The following is an 11,936-nucleotide window of genomic DNA, read 5'->3' on the forward strand; positions in this document are numbered from 1 at the left end:
ACATACTTGCTGCATAATAGTACACTATCTCTTGAGAGCGAGACGAACCTTGATGGGCAGGGGGGTTTGTCTGATTCCCGTCAAGTATATACACTGTATGGATCATCTAACTCACTCACTTTGTCCTGTCTTTAGAGATGGGTAAGACAGTGCAAACTTGGTATGCACAGTTGTTTCAAAACCCAGACCCCGTCGGTACTCTGGCATTCCAAGTTGCGGTTCCCAACGGCAATGGGGTGTCAAATACCCTAGCCGCCTAGGCTACAGGGCAGCGACGGCAGTAGTACCTAGCGTAGAGGTAGGTAGGTGTGTACATGTAGATGCCCGCCCACAGCCCAGCGTCATGCATGGCCTGCGGGCTCCTCCGACCGTCATCGTCACCTCCCCTCCCGATTGCCCAGACCACGAGACGTCGGGCCAACTACGACCTCCATCCCACCCAGATACCTATCTTTTCGTCGGTGACATCGCGATCCCGTTACCACCGTTAGGCTGCACCTGTTCCAGGTGCAATACCAGTGCGTCTTCGCTCCACCATGCCGGCGCAACATGCCATAGGTTGAACGGCTTTTACTCTACTTGCGATCAATAAGGCGTTGCCGCGCAGCTTTCGGGCCCCAAGTTCCGTCCAGATACCTCGTTGCCAGGATCCCGAGACAGAAAACATGGGAGGCACCGGCCAAAAGCTCGCCGATGTGGCAACCATAGTCGGAGGTGTCGCCTCTATTGTCGCGACTCTGCTCTCCATGGTGTATGTCTACCCTACAGATCCGCATCGTGTCGCAGCTCCAACTCCAGCGTCTGAATATCATGCTGACCAAGCTCTAACAGGTCAATATGGCTCCAAACGTGAGTTGCCCACCCATCGCCCGTGTCGCGAACGTCTTGCTCATCCAAGTCCGGCCATTGATATTCAGCAGTAAAAACTATCGCAAGCCGCTTTTGCAACGTTATGTTGTACGGATCCTCCTCATGTGAGTTTACCTGTTATCACCCTGTGGGACTGCTCTGTGGGCGGAATTCCTGATCATTCTCCATCTTCAGGGTTCCAATATACTCGATCGCCTCATGGACTAGCATGGTTTCACGGACCGCAGCAGCCTTTGTCGACCCCATCAGAGACATATACGAGGCTTTCACCATCTACACATTCTTCCAGCTGTTAATCAACTACTTGGGCGGAGAACGAGCCCTTATTATCATGACCCATGGTCGCGAGCCGATCCATCATCTCTGGCCGATGAACCACGTCCTCCCTCAAGTTGATATTTCCGATCCGCATACCTTCCTCGCCATAAAGCGGGGCATCTTGCAATATGCATGGATGAAGCCAATCTTGGCCTTAGCAGCTGTTATCATGAAAGCAACTGGGAGCTACCATGAGGGCGACATCAAACTTAACTCGGGCTATTTTTGGAGCGGCATTATCTACAACATCAGCGTCACAGTCAGCTTGTACTGTTTGGGCTTGTTCTGGGTATGCATGAACAACGACCTAAAGCCTTTCCGACCAATGCCCAAGTTCCTGTGTGTAAAGGCCATTATCTTTGCATCGTATTGGCAAGGCTTTGCCCTTGGAATTCTGGTGTTTCTCGGGGCTTTCCCGAATGTCGAAGGATACACACAAGACGGCCTTGCGGCAGCCATTCAGGACTTCCTGATCTGTCTCGAGATGCCAGCCTTTGCCATTGCTCACTGGTATGCCTTCTCTTGGCACGACTTTGCCGACAGCAGAGTGTCTGCCGCAAGAATGCCGGTCAAGTATGCGATGAGGGACGCCTTCGGGATTCGCGACTTGATCCAGGACTCCAAAGAAACTTTTACGGGTGACAAGTACGGTTACCGTGTCTTTGACTCGGGCGACAAGATCATGGCACATGAGCAGTCGCGGTCGAGACTGGCCAGACTTAAGGAAGGCATGCGATATGAGCGAGGAGGCAAGGGCAAATATTGGATACCAAGACCCGACGAAATCACTCAGAACACTCCGCTGTTGGGTGCAAACGGCGGCCCGAGCAGGAGGAGCAATTCGTCCTCTCCGCACCACGATGATGCTGACGAGGTTATACTTGATCCAGAGGAAGAACAACTCTACGCAGGAGCTAGGAAACTCGAGTTTGGTGACTGGAATGTAAGGAACTGCTTCATCGCTACATGGCACAATTGACATTGTCTGACTTTGTTTCTAGTATCCCGTCATTACAGCCAACGAGCCGTGGAAAGATCGTTATCGATCACCTCATCCTAGTCTCTTCCAAAACACTCCCACCGGGAGCTTTTACAATCGATCATCCTCAAGTAGAAGCTCAGTGCCCACGCTTAACCCCAGGGATCCTCTCGAAAGGCGCAAGAAGGAGGCACCAGAAGGCCCTGAAGCCCTTCCCAACGACAAGAAGGGCAAAAAGAAGGCAGACCCAAATGGTCAACGGGCCACGAACTCTACCCCAGACAAGGGCATGGATCCCTTGGAGATCGCATATGGCCCCATGATGGGCACGACCTCTAAACTTACAGAAGATGATTTCAGAGTCGACGATGTCAGCCCTCATCATCCGCACGGCACATCGCCCGGGCATGACACCTCACATGATCCTGAGGATGACGGAAAAGGTACACCGGTCACGGAAGTGTCTAACCACTGGGGTCATGCTACGGATACCGAAGGGGAGGAAGAGAGAAGCCCACACTTTACTGTTGGTGGTGAAGAGGAGTTTCAGAACGTGTGGGGAAGGTGACATTATCTTGCCTGAATCGCTGTTTTTGCTTTTGAGTTTTCTCCTTTGCTTTTTCGAGCTTCCGTGTTGCAGGAATTATTTCGGTGTCAAAGAGACCGTGGTATGGATGCATACACTACAACTACAGGTTCAATTAAGTTGTGCGGGCGTCGGACTGGCGTTGGCACAGGGCTTTTTGTTTATTTCGGTATAGCAAACCTGCAAGTAGAGCATTCGTAGACATTATCTTCATCTAAGCACACATATGGTACTCTTGTGTTGGTGTTGCGGTGTTGACAAAAAATTGACCTACCCTGTAGACATAAGTCTCTACCGCCGGTCTTTCTTTGCTTGCCCCTGAAGGAGCCCTGTTTGCTTTTTGGAGTGTCAAACAGTACACGAGAAAAGTCAATAGCATCGAATATCCTTGCCCAGTGAAGCGGTATAGTGTCCAAGACGTTCGGTAATAAATGATATACTCACGATACTTAACTCTGCTCAGATTGGAGTCGTACCTGTTCCACCACAGTATTGTCCCCTGCAACTGCATCCTCCAGATTCTGCATATATGCTAGTTACTTAGTACATGGAATTTCCAGGTCTGAATTAGCTTGTTTGGCTGAGCCCCGTTTCCAGAAAATACATATATGCTGTTTAGTGCATAGAATTTCTAGGTCTGAACTAGTGTACATGCAGTTTCAGGAGACGATACTGTACCGATACCATGCCTCGAGCACGCCCAACCGACGCCCGAAGTGAAACAATGATCGTCAGTGTCATTGCGGGGTACAGTGACCACTATCTTTGGGATCGTATTTGGCCACTGGAAACAAGCTGACAGGAGCTCAACTTAAGCTCTGGCCACATTCATCATTGTGTAACATGAGATCTCTAAATGTATAGCCTACTACCTATTCGAGCTCGCCGAGTGAGCAACCGAACGGCGTCGTCCTTGATGTTTACAGTATGGCCAGAACAACCCGATGGTAAAGCAAGATATACGTGTAGATAGACCTGACGTTTACCCATGTTCAAGACCTATTCGACCCTTGAAGCTATCCATTTTCCGGGGCGGCAAGGGACCGTTCCATTTGGACACTCCTATGTACTGTAGTGCTAGAACTCGCAAACCCAATCTTCGCAGCGGTACTAAATCCACTTCACTGCCTCCAGATCCCCATTAGAGCTATGTACTATGCAGTACACCGCCGGTAATAAAACGCGAGGGCGGAACACAGGGGGTGTAAGAACCCCGGATCCGTCGAGGTACCTAGAGTGTTGACAAGCTGTTGAGCTGATCCGGGCGGTTTACATAGTTGTATAGCTCGACGTCAGCTTAAAAGAAACAACCATGGGTCGTTTTTAGGCGGCAGATGCAGCGTTTGTCTCTCGTGACTTGCCCGGTTGAAATTCATTAAAAAATTGAACTACGATAACAATTTCTCCATCCAGCTTCTTTCTGTGTTCCTGCTCGGTTGCCCCGGCGAGCATCTGAGGTGAGATTAACTCTAGGTACCTCAGTGTTGCCGCCGGGAGTTGTTGAAACCTGGAACCGCCTCATGAACCTGGCTTGAGCGGGCCAAAGCTCCGACCTCCCCAAGCAGCGGAGGTCAGTAACAGCTCGGGCAGATACCTGCCAGCTTCACTAACACCGCATGATGTCCCGGGGCATTGGGCGGTAGCCGGAGCTTCAGATTGCTAGCTCATCAAGCGATGAATTTTCGTATTGCCCCACAAGAACCAATTCCTCAAAGTAGCGGGTGCTTCAACGCAACGAGCTCGCAAGATAAGCTAAACCGAAAAAAAGAGACACCTAGGTAGTGTTCGGTCAGAAGAGTCATGATGAGATGTCATGAAGTCAATAAACGCTGCTCGGTTGTGAAGTGGTTCGGTGCAGTGGCGGCCTGGTGCATTCAGACGGAGGTTCAGGATCATCATGGACATTCACTGGCCGACTCCGAATTGGGGGGAGGGGCAAAACAGGGCTTGACCCTCGTTAGGTGGTGAAGTCAGACATCAGGCGGTGCCGCGCACAAGAGGCCAGATACTGACCAATCAAACAGTGGTCTGCGGGCGCTGAACCCCACTAATGCTAACCCCTCCTCCCCCTCCCCTCGCCAAGTGGAATTTTTGCAGTTTGCCCTCCCCGCCCACCACCAGTCCACGGCCAGTCCCACAAGTGCAATTTGGCTGCAGGATACAAGGTGGCCGCCCTCGACTCCATATTAACGTCCTTCGACCCTCTTTTCCGACCTGCCTTCACTGTTTTTGGTTTGCTCGTCGGGGGCTGATACCTCTACTGAGCACTAGCATTTTTGCCAAGTTGGACTGTTTTTCCCGGGATCTTGCTTTGTCAGTTCTCGGCTGGTTCGCTTGCATTTGAGTGAGGAAAAAAAATCTCGTTCTCTCGAGACTTCTTCCTTTCCACACCACGTCAAACACCCATTTTAGCAGTGTGTGTCAGACAATACCGCCAAAATGGTCAAGTAAGTCCTCTTCCTTTGACCAAGACCGTCGTATACATGATCGCCTTTACTGCATCCACATCGTCGTCGCCGTCTTCGACCATGTCGTCGTCGCCGTCGTCGTCGTCGTCGATGGTTGCAAACCTCTTCGACTTCCTCTACCCCGCCCGGAGATAAGGACATCAAGTCCGCAAACATCAACAACAACAACAACATGCTGACATTGAGCCTTTGCATAGCTTCACGATTGACGAGATCCGTGCCTTGATGGACAAGCCCACTAACGTGCGCAATATGTCCGTCATTGCGCACGTTGATCACGGCAAGTCCACTTTGACCGACTCTCTCCTCGCCAAGGCCGGTATCATTTCCTCCGGCAAGGCTGGTGAGGCTCGCGCCACGGATACTCGTGCCGACGAGCAGGAGCGTGGTATCACCATCAAGTCCACTGCCATCTCCCTCTACGGCACCCTCCCCGATGAGGAGGACATCAAGGACATCGTTGGCCAGAAGACTGACGGTACGCTATACCTTTCCCACAGACACTGGTAGACCAGGAACTAAGACATCACAGGCAAGGATTTCTTGATCAACTTGATCGACTCGCCCGGTCACGTTGATTTCTCTTCCGAAGTCACTGCTGCCCTCCGTGTCACCGATGGTGCTCTCGTTGTCGTCGACACCGTCGAGGGTGTCTGCGTCCAGACCGAGACCGTCCTTCGTCAGGCTCTCGGTGAGCGCATCAAGCCCGTTGTTGTCATCAACAAGGTCGATCGTGCTCTTCTCGAGCTCCAGGTCTCCAAGGAGGACCTTTACCAGTCCTTCTCTCGTACCATCGAGTCCGTTAACGTCATCATCTCTACCTACTTCGACAAGTCCCTTGGTGACGTCCAGGTCTACCCCGACCGCGGTACCGTTGCCTTCGGTTCCGGTCTCCACGGCTGGGCCTTCACCATCCGCCAGTTCGCCACCCGCTACGCCAAGAAGTTCGGTGTCGACCGCAACAAGATGATGGAGCGTCTCTGGGGCGACAACTACTTCAACCCCAAGACCAAGAAGTGGACCAAGAACGGCACCTATGAGGGCAAGGAGCTCGAGCGTGCCTTCAACCAGTTCATTCTCGACCCCATCTTCAAGATCTTCTCCGCTGTCATGAACTTCAAGAAGGACGAGGTTGCCGCTCTCCTCGAGAAGCTCAACCTTAAGCTCGCTACTGACGACAGAGAGAAGGAGGGCAAGCAGCTTCTCAAGGCCGTCATGAAGGCCTTCCTTCCCGCTGCTGACTGCTTGTTGGAGATGATGATCCTCCACCTTCCTTCCCCCGTCACCGCCCAGGCTTACCGTGCCGAGACTCTCTACGAGGGTCCCCAGGACGACGAGGCCGCCATGGCCATCAAGACCTGCGACCCCAAGGGTCCTCTCATGCTCTACGTCTCCAAGATGGTTCCCACTTCCGATAAGGGTCGTTTCTACGCCTTCGGTCGTGTCTTCGCCGGTACCGTCCGCTCCGGTCTCAAGGTCCGTATCCAGGGCCCCAACTACACCCCCGGCAAGAAGGAGGATCTCTTCATCAAGGCCATTCAGCGTACCGTCCTCATGATGGGTGGCAAGGTCGAGCCCATCGACGACATGCCCGCTGGTAACATTGTTGGTCTCGTCGGTATCGACCAGTTCCTTCTCAAGTCTGGTACCCTTACCACCTCCGAGACTGCCCACAACATGAAGGTCATGAAGTTCTCCGTCTCTCCCGTCGTCCAGCGTTCCGTCCAGGTCAAGAACGCCCAGGATCTCCCCAAGCTTGTCGAGGGTCTCAAGCGTCTCTCCAAGTCCGACCCTTGCGTCCTTACCTTCTCCAACGAGTCTGGTGAGCACGTCGTTGCTGGTGCTGGTGAGCTCCATCTTGAGATTTGCTTGAACGATCTTGAGAACGACCACGCCGGTGTCCCTCTTACCATCTCCGACCCCGTCGTCCAGTACCGTGAGACCGTCGCTGGCAAGTCCTCCATGACTGCCCTCTCCAAGTCTCCCAACAAGCACAACCGTCTCTACATGGTTGCCGAGCCCCTTGAGGAGGACCTCTGCCTTGCCATCGAGGCCGGCAAGATCACCCCCCGTGACGATTTCAAGGCCCGTGCCCGTATCCTCGCTGATGACTTCGGCTGGGACGTCACTGATGCTCGTAAGATCTGGGCTTTCGGCCCCGACACCAACGGTGCCAACTTGCTCGTCGACCAGACCAAGGCCGTTCAGTACCTCAACGAAATCAAGGATTCCGTTGTCTCCGGTTTCCAGTGGGCCACCCGTGAGGGTCCCATTGGTGAGGAGCCCATGCGCTCCATCCGCTTCAACATCCTTGATGTTACCCTCCACGCTGATGCTATTCACCGTGGTGGCGGTCAGATCATCCCTACTGCTCGTCGCGTTCTTTACGCTGCTACCCTTCTTGCCGAGCCCTCGCTCCTCGAGCCCGTGTTCTTGGTCGAGATCCAGGTTCCCGAGCAGGCCATGGGTGGTGTCTACGGTGTCCTCACCCGCCGTCGTGGTCACGTCTTCGGCGAGGAGCAGCGCCCCGGCACTCCCCTCTTCACCATCAAGGCCTATCTCCCCGTCATGGAGTCTTTCGGCTTCAACGGCGATCTTCGTGCCGCCACCTCCGGCCAGGCTTTCCCCCAGTCCGTCTTCGATCACTGGGAGCGTCTCCCCGGTGGCTCTCCTCTCGACTCCACCTCCAAGGTTGGTCAGATCGTCCAGGAGATGCGCAAGCGCAAGGGTCTCAAGGTCGAGGTTCCCGGCTACGAGAACGTAAGTTTCACTTTGCTCTATGATCACGGGTAATATGTTGCTAACAAAGGTGTACAGTACTACGACAAGCTCTAAGTCACGTCTACCCCAGGCGTATGGCACCGTTCTCAGTGCTCTTGCCCAGATTAAGGCTGGAGCAGCTCGATATTTACTGAGATTTGACCTTTGAGGCGTCGGGAAGGAGGGACGAGATACCGAGGAATTTTTTGGTAGATTCCTTCCTTTAGCATATTTGGCTTGTCATGTAGTCACGACAAAATGAATTTCCTTGCGATGACCAAAATACCAGTCCAAAAGCTGCTTACGTTGTGCTGTGTAATAAATTTCAACAGAGGTTTTGGTTGAATCCTTGCATATCGAGAGTTTCCGCAAGGGTTTATCTGGTTACGGCATCATGTGAATTTGAGATTCGAACATGGGAAATAAAACAGCTCCTGTTTGCTCTATTCGTTCATGGACATGTCCAATTTTGCCGTTTTGAAACTTCCATGTGACACGATTTGTCGCTGCAGCCACGCATCGTCACTGCGGGGCTTGCACGCTAAACTGCTTCGAAGGTCCCATGGTTGAGCGCGACGCGCTGCGCTGAGATGAGTTGCGCTGCGCTGCAACTTATTGTTTTAGCCCACCTATCAACTGAACCAGGGTTCCTTCCATTCCCGGACCCCCCCTCCCTCCCCCAAAAAAAGTTGCGACGCAGCATATCCGTAAGACGACGATACCAGCATTCTTTGACCTGGGGGACTACACGCCATCTTCTTGGCGTCTTCAATATTCAATACTCACTGCCATACCTCTATGGCTGCGTTTAGTATTTGATATACCTACCAGAGCAAAATGCTCTTCCCCGAAGAAGACGAGGTGCACCTGAAGAGGTGGATCGTGAAGCGGCTAGAAAATACGTCAGTGACCCTAGCCCCCCGTCCTATACACACCTAGATGTAGTCTTTCATAGGCCTTCATAGACCACAGCTAATCATCTCCCGATAATGTAGATCAGATGCCGACGCCGATGTTCTGGCCGACTACGTCCTTGCCCTTTTGCGCACCAACGGCGAGGTTGAAGAAGTCCGCAGACTTTGCGAAACCGAAATCCCAGATTTCCTCAAAGAGGGTAAGAGAACGGTCACTCTCGGACTGAGCAAAGAAGAGGCGAAACTAACACGAGGGCGTGTGACCAACAAGATTCTTCGGTATTTGTCCGCGATGTTTTTCAGGCCATCGCCTACAAATCGTACCTGCCCGACGCCCCTTCCGTCCCGAAGCCCGCTCCTCCTCTGCCTGCCTTTGCCGCCCCTCCCGTCGCTTTTCCCACTATCCAACCGCCCGGATTATCCTACGACGACGTGCCAGGCCATCCCTCTCAGTTCCCTTCGTACACCGGTCAATCGCGAAAACGGTCCTTTGACGGACGAGACGAGACGGATGGAAGAGATGGCCACTATGGGGGCAGGGCACTAAAGCAACCTCGCCGGGGAGCCGGATTTGGCCCTGGCGGCCGCGGAGGCAGGCCAGACGCTGGGAATGGCTACCTCCCCGCGTATCCGCCCTTTTCCGAGAACGGTCAGTTGCCCCCGGGCTTCCTGACGGGCATGTCCGAGACGCTGGCAGCGTTGCAACAACAAATGGGACTGTCTGCGCCCCCTGGTTATCCGGCCCCAGCTCAAGGTCAGAGAAGGCGAGCACGGTGCCGTGACTACGAGACAAAGGGATACTGTTCACGCGGTAACACTTGCCTGTTCGAGCACGGGGACGACTCTATTTACGTTCCTCCTCCCAGCACCTCGTTCGGTACACAATTTGCGGCTCAACCGAATCCAATCGAGGAATACGATCCCACCAACCCTGGCATCTTCACCTTGCCACCCAACCTCCCCCCTCATCAGTCCATTCATCAGGATGGGGTGCATTCTTCCAGAAGCAGAGGAGGCAGACAACAGGGGCCGAAACGTCGCCCGAAAGCGCCCTTTTCAGCCGACGGCCCCGTATTTGACCGCACCAAGTCAACCATCGTGGTGGAAAACATTCCAGAGGAGAACTTCGACGAGGAGCAGGTTCGCGGTTTTTTCTCCCAGTTTGGAAACATCCTGGAGGTCTCCATGCAGCCTTACAAGAGGCTGGCCATTGTCAAGTATGATAATTGGGCATCGGCCAATGCGGCCTACAAGTCACCAAAGGTGGTTTTCGACAACCGGTTCGTCAAGATCTTCTGGTACAAGGAAGAAGACTCTTCTCTACCACCTTCTGTACCTCTAGGTGGAAGTTCCGAGAAGCATGGTGAGGCAGGCGAAGACGATTACTCAGCGGCTGTGCCCGAGATAGACATGGAGGAGTTTCTACGAAAACAAGAAGAGGCACAAAAGGCTCACGAGGAAAAGTTACGGAAGCTGGAGGAAGTGGAACGCCAACGTGAGGAGCTTGAGAAGCGTCAGCAGGAGCTGCTTGCTAGGCAGCGCGAAGAGAAAGCCAAGCTGGAGGCTAAGCTGAAGTCCAAGCTGGGCGGTGGGAGTCAGCAGGGCGATGGCAGTGATGATGGATCTAAACCGAAGTCCATTAGCGAGGCGCTGCGTGCCCAGCTTGCAGCTCTCGAGGCCGAGGCTAAGCAACTGGGCCTCGATCCCGACGCTATGGACACCTCTTTCTCGACGTCCTCGTGGAACACTAAAGGCGGATACTACGGAAGGGGCGCGTTCAGAGGGGCGTATAGAGCCAGAGGCTTTGCCCCGCGAGGATACCGCGGCGCTCCATTCCGCGGTGGCGCTAGGGGTAATCACCACGCTGCTTACGCAATGTACTCCTTGGACAACCGACCGAAGAAGGTTACTCTTACCGGGGTGGATTTCACCGACCCTGAGAAGGACGAGACGCTCAGGCAGTACCTTTTTGTAAGTCACCAGGACATCTATCATTTTTTTCCTCTTGCTGTGTGTGAACCTTGTGAACCTAACTGGAACGTAATTCAGGGCATTGGCGAGTTCACCAACATTCAAACCACCTCTTCAGCAACGGACATCACCTTCACAGATCGCAAGACAGCCGAGAAGTTTTTCAACGGTATTTTGCTGAACGGCAAGGAAATCCCCGGAATCGATGGTCAAGTCGAAGTGGCATGGAACCCAAGCAGCGGTCCTGGCTCCAGTTCAATGGCTAGTACCCCAGGCAGCAGCAGCAGCATGGGTGCCGGCGCGACCGTTCAGAAACCCCTTTCTGCGCTGTCCGCAGCGGCCATGTCCTTCGTTCCCGGTGGCGGACCACAAGCGGGTGTCGGTGGTGATGGTGATAGTGCCATGGGCGGCGCAGGAAGCGTCAGTGGTAGCGATAAGGACGTTAACATTGTGCTGGAAAGGAGCGGGAACCACAACGGTAATGGGCTTCATCATAACAACCAACATTATGAGAGCCACAAGCAGGGAGACATGGATTATGATGTCGCTGATGAGAATCAGTGGGAAATGTCCTAGATGGAGCTAAGGAGTTTGAAGGTTTTGGTCAAGAAGATCATGGGAAGACGCGGCAACATCCATATGGGAGCTCCAAACCGTGAAAAGAGTTTCATGAGATCAAGGATTTGAAAGGCCATGACTAAGGTGGGCCGTTCGGTATTCGGTCTATGAGGACCGGAACACGCCCAAGAATGGGAGGTTCTCATTGCCATCAATATGAATGAGGAGCACCAACGGTTCCACCGCTAGGGGTCAAATGCCCCGATTTGGGGCCGGTGGTGAAAGTGTGGGAACAGACTACCTCGTGCTTGCTGAGGCAGAGCGAAAGTGCGTACGTAAACAGTCAAGCACGTTGACTGGAAGTATTTTCCACACTGGTCTTGAAGACCACACTCACTCATTCCTCGCTATTTGTTTGAGTACGAGGTGAAAGAAAGCAGGCTGCATAGAAATGTAGTTCTAGGACACTATTTTCACGGGACTGTATTAATATGACCTGGCCTCGAACGAGA

At 53.2% G+C, this 11,936-nt stretch overlaps 3 protein-coding genes across 3 annotated transcripts; all 3 read left to right on the forward strand.

Moving 5' to 3' along the window:
* The first annotated feature begins 358 nt into the window (after positions 1-358).
* On the forward strand, positions 359-3,053 carry NCU07701 (DUF300 domain-containing protein). The gene is made up of 5 exons (XM_957194.3): positions 359-751; positions 832-849; positions 921-974; positions 1,045-2,131; positions 2,190-3,053. The coding sequence occupies exons 1-5, from the start codon at positions 666-668 to the stop codon at positions 2,733-2,735; spliced, it is 1,791 nt and encodes a 596-aa protein (XP_962287.2). The 5' UTR covers positions 359-665; the 3' UTR covers positions 2,736-3,053.
* Positions 3,054-4,779: 1,726 nt separating this feature from the next.
* On the forward strand, positions 4,780-8,427 carry cot-3 (colonial temperature-sensitive-3). The gene is made up of 4 exons (XM_957193.3): positions 4,780-5,200; positions 5,419-5,699; positions 5,754-7,981; positions 8,039-8,427. The coding sequence occupies exons 1-4, from the start codon at positions 5,193-5,195 to the stop codon at positions 8,054-8,056; spliced, it is 2,535 nt and encodes an 844-aa protein (XP_962286.2). The 5' UTR covers positions 4,780-5,192; the 3' UTR covers positions 8,057-8,427.
* Positions 8,428-8,672: 245 nt separating this feature from the next.
* On the forward strand, positions 8,673-11,936 carry NCU07699 (hypothetical protein). The gene is made up of 4 exons (XM_957192.3): positions 8,673-8,883; positions 8,977-9,095; positions 9,167-10,866; positions 10,945-11,936. The coding sequence occupies exons 1-4, from the start codon at positions 8,819-8,821 to the stop codon at positions 11,440-11,442; spliced, it is 2,382 nt and encodes a 793-aa protein (XP_962285.2). The 5' UTR covers positions 8,673-8,818; the 3' UTR covers positions 11,443-11,936.

This window comes from Neurospora crassa, linkage group IV, assembly GCF_000182925.2.
Source record: "Neurospora crassa OR74A linkage group IV, whole genome shotgun sequence".
Classification (NCBI taxonomy): domain Eukaryota; kingdom Fungi; phylum Ascomycota; class Sordariomycetes; order Sordariales; family Sordariaceae; genus Neurospora; species Neurospora crassa.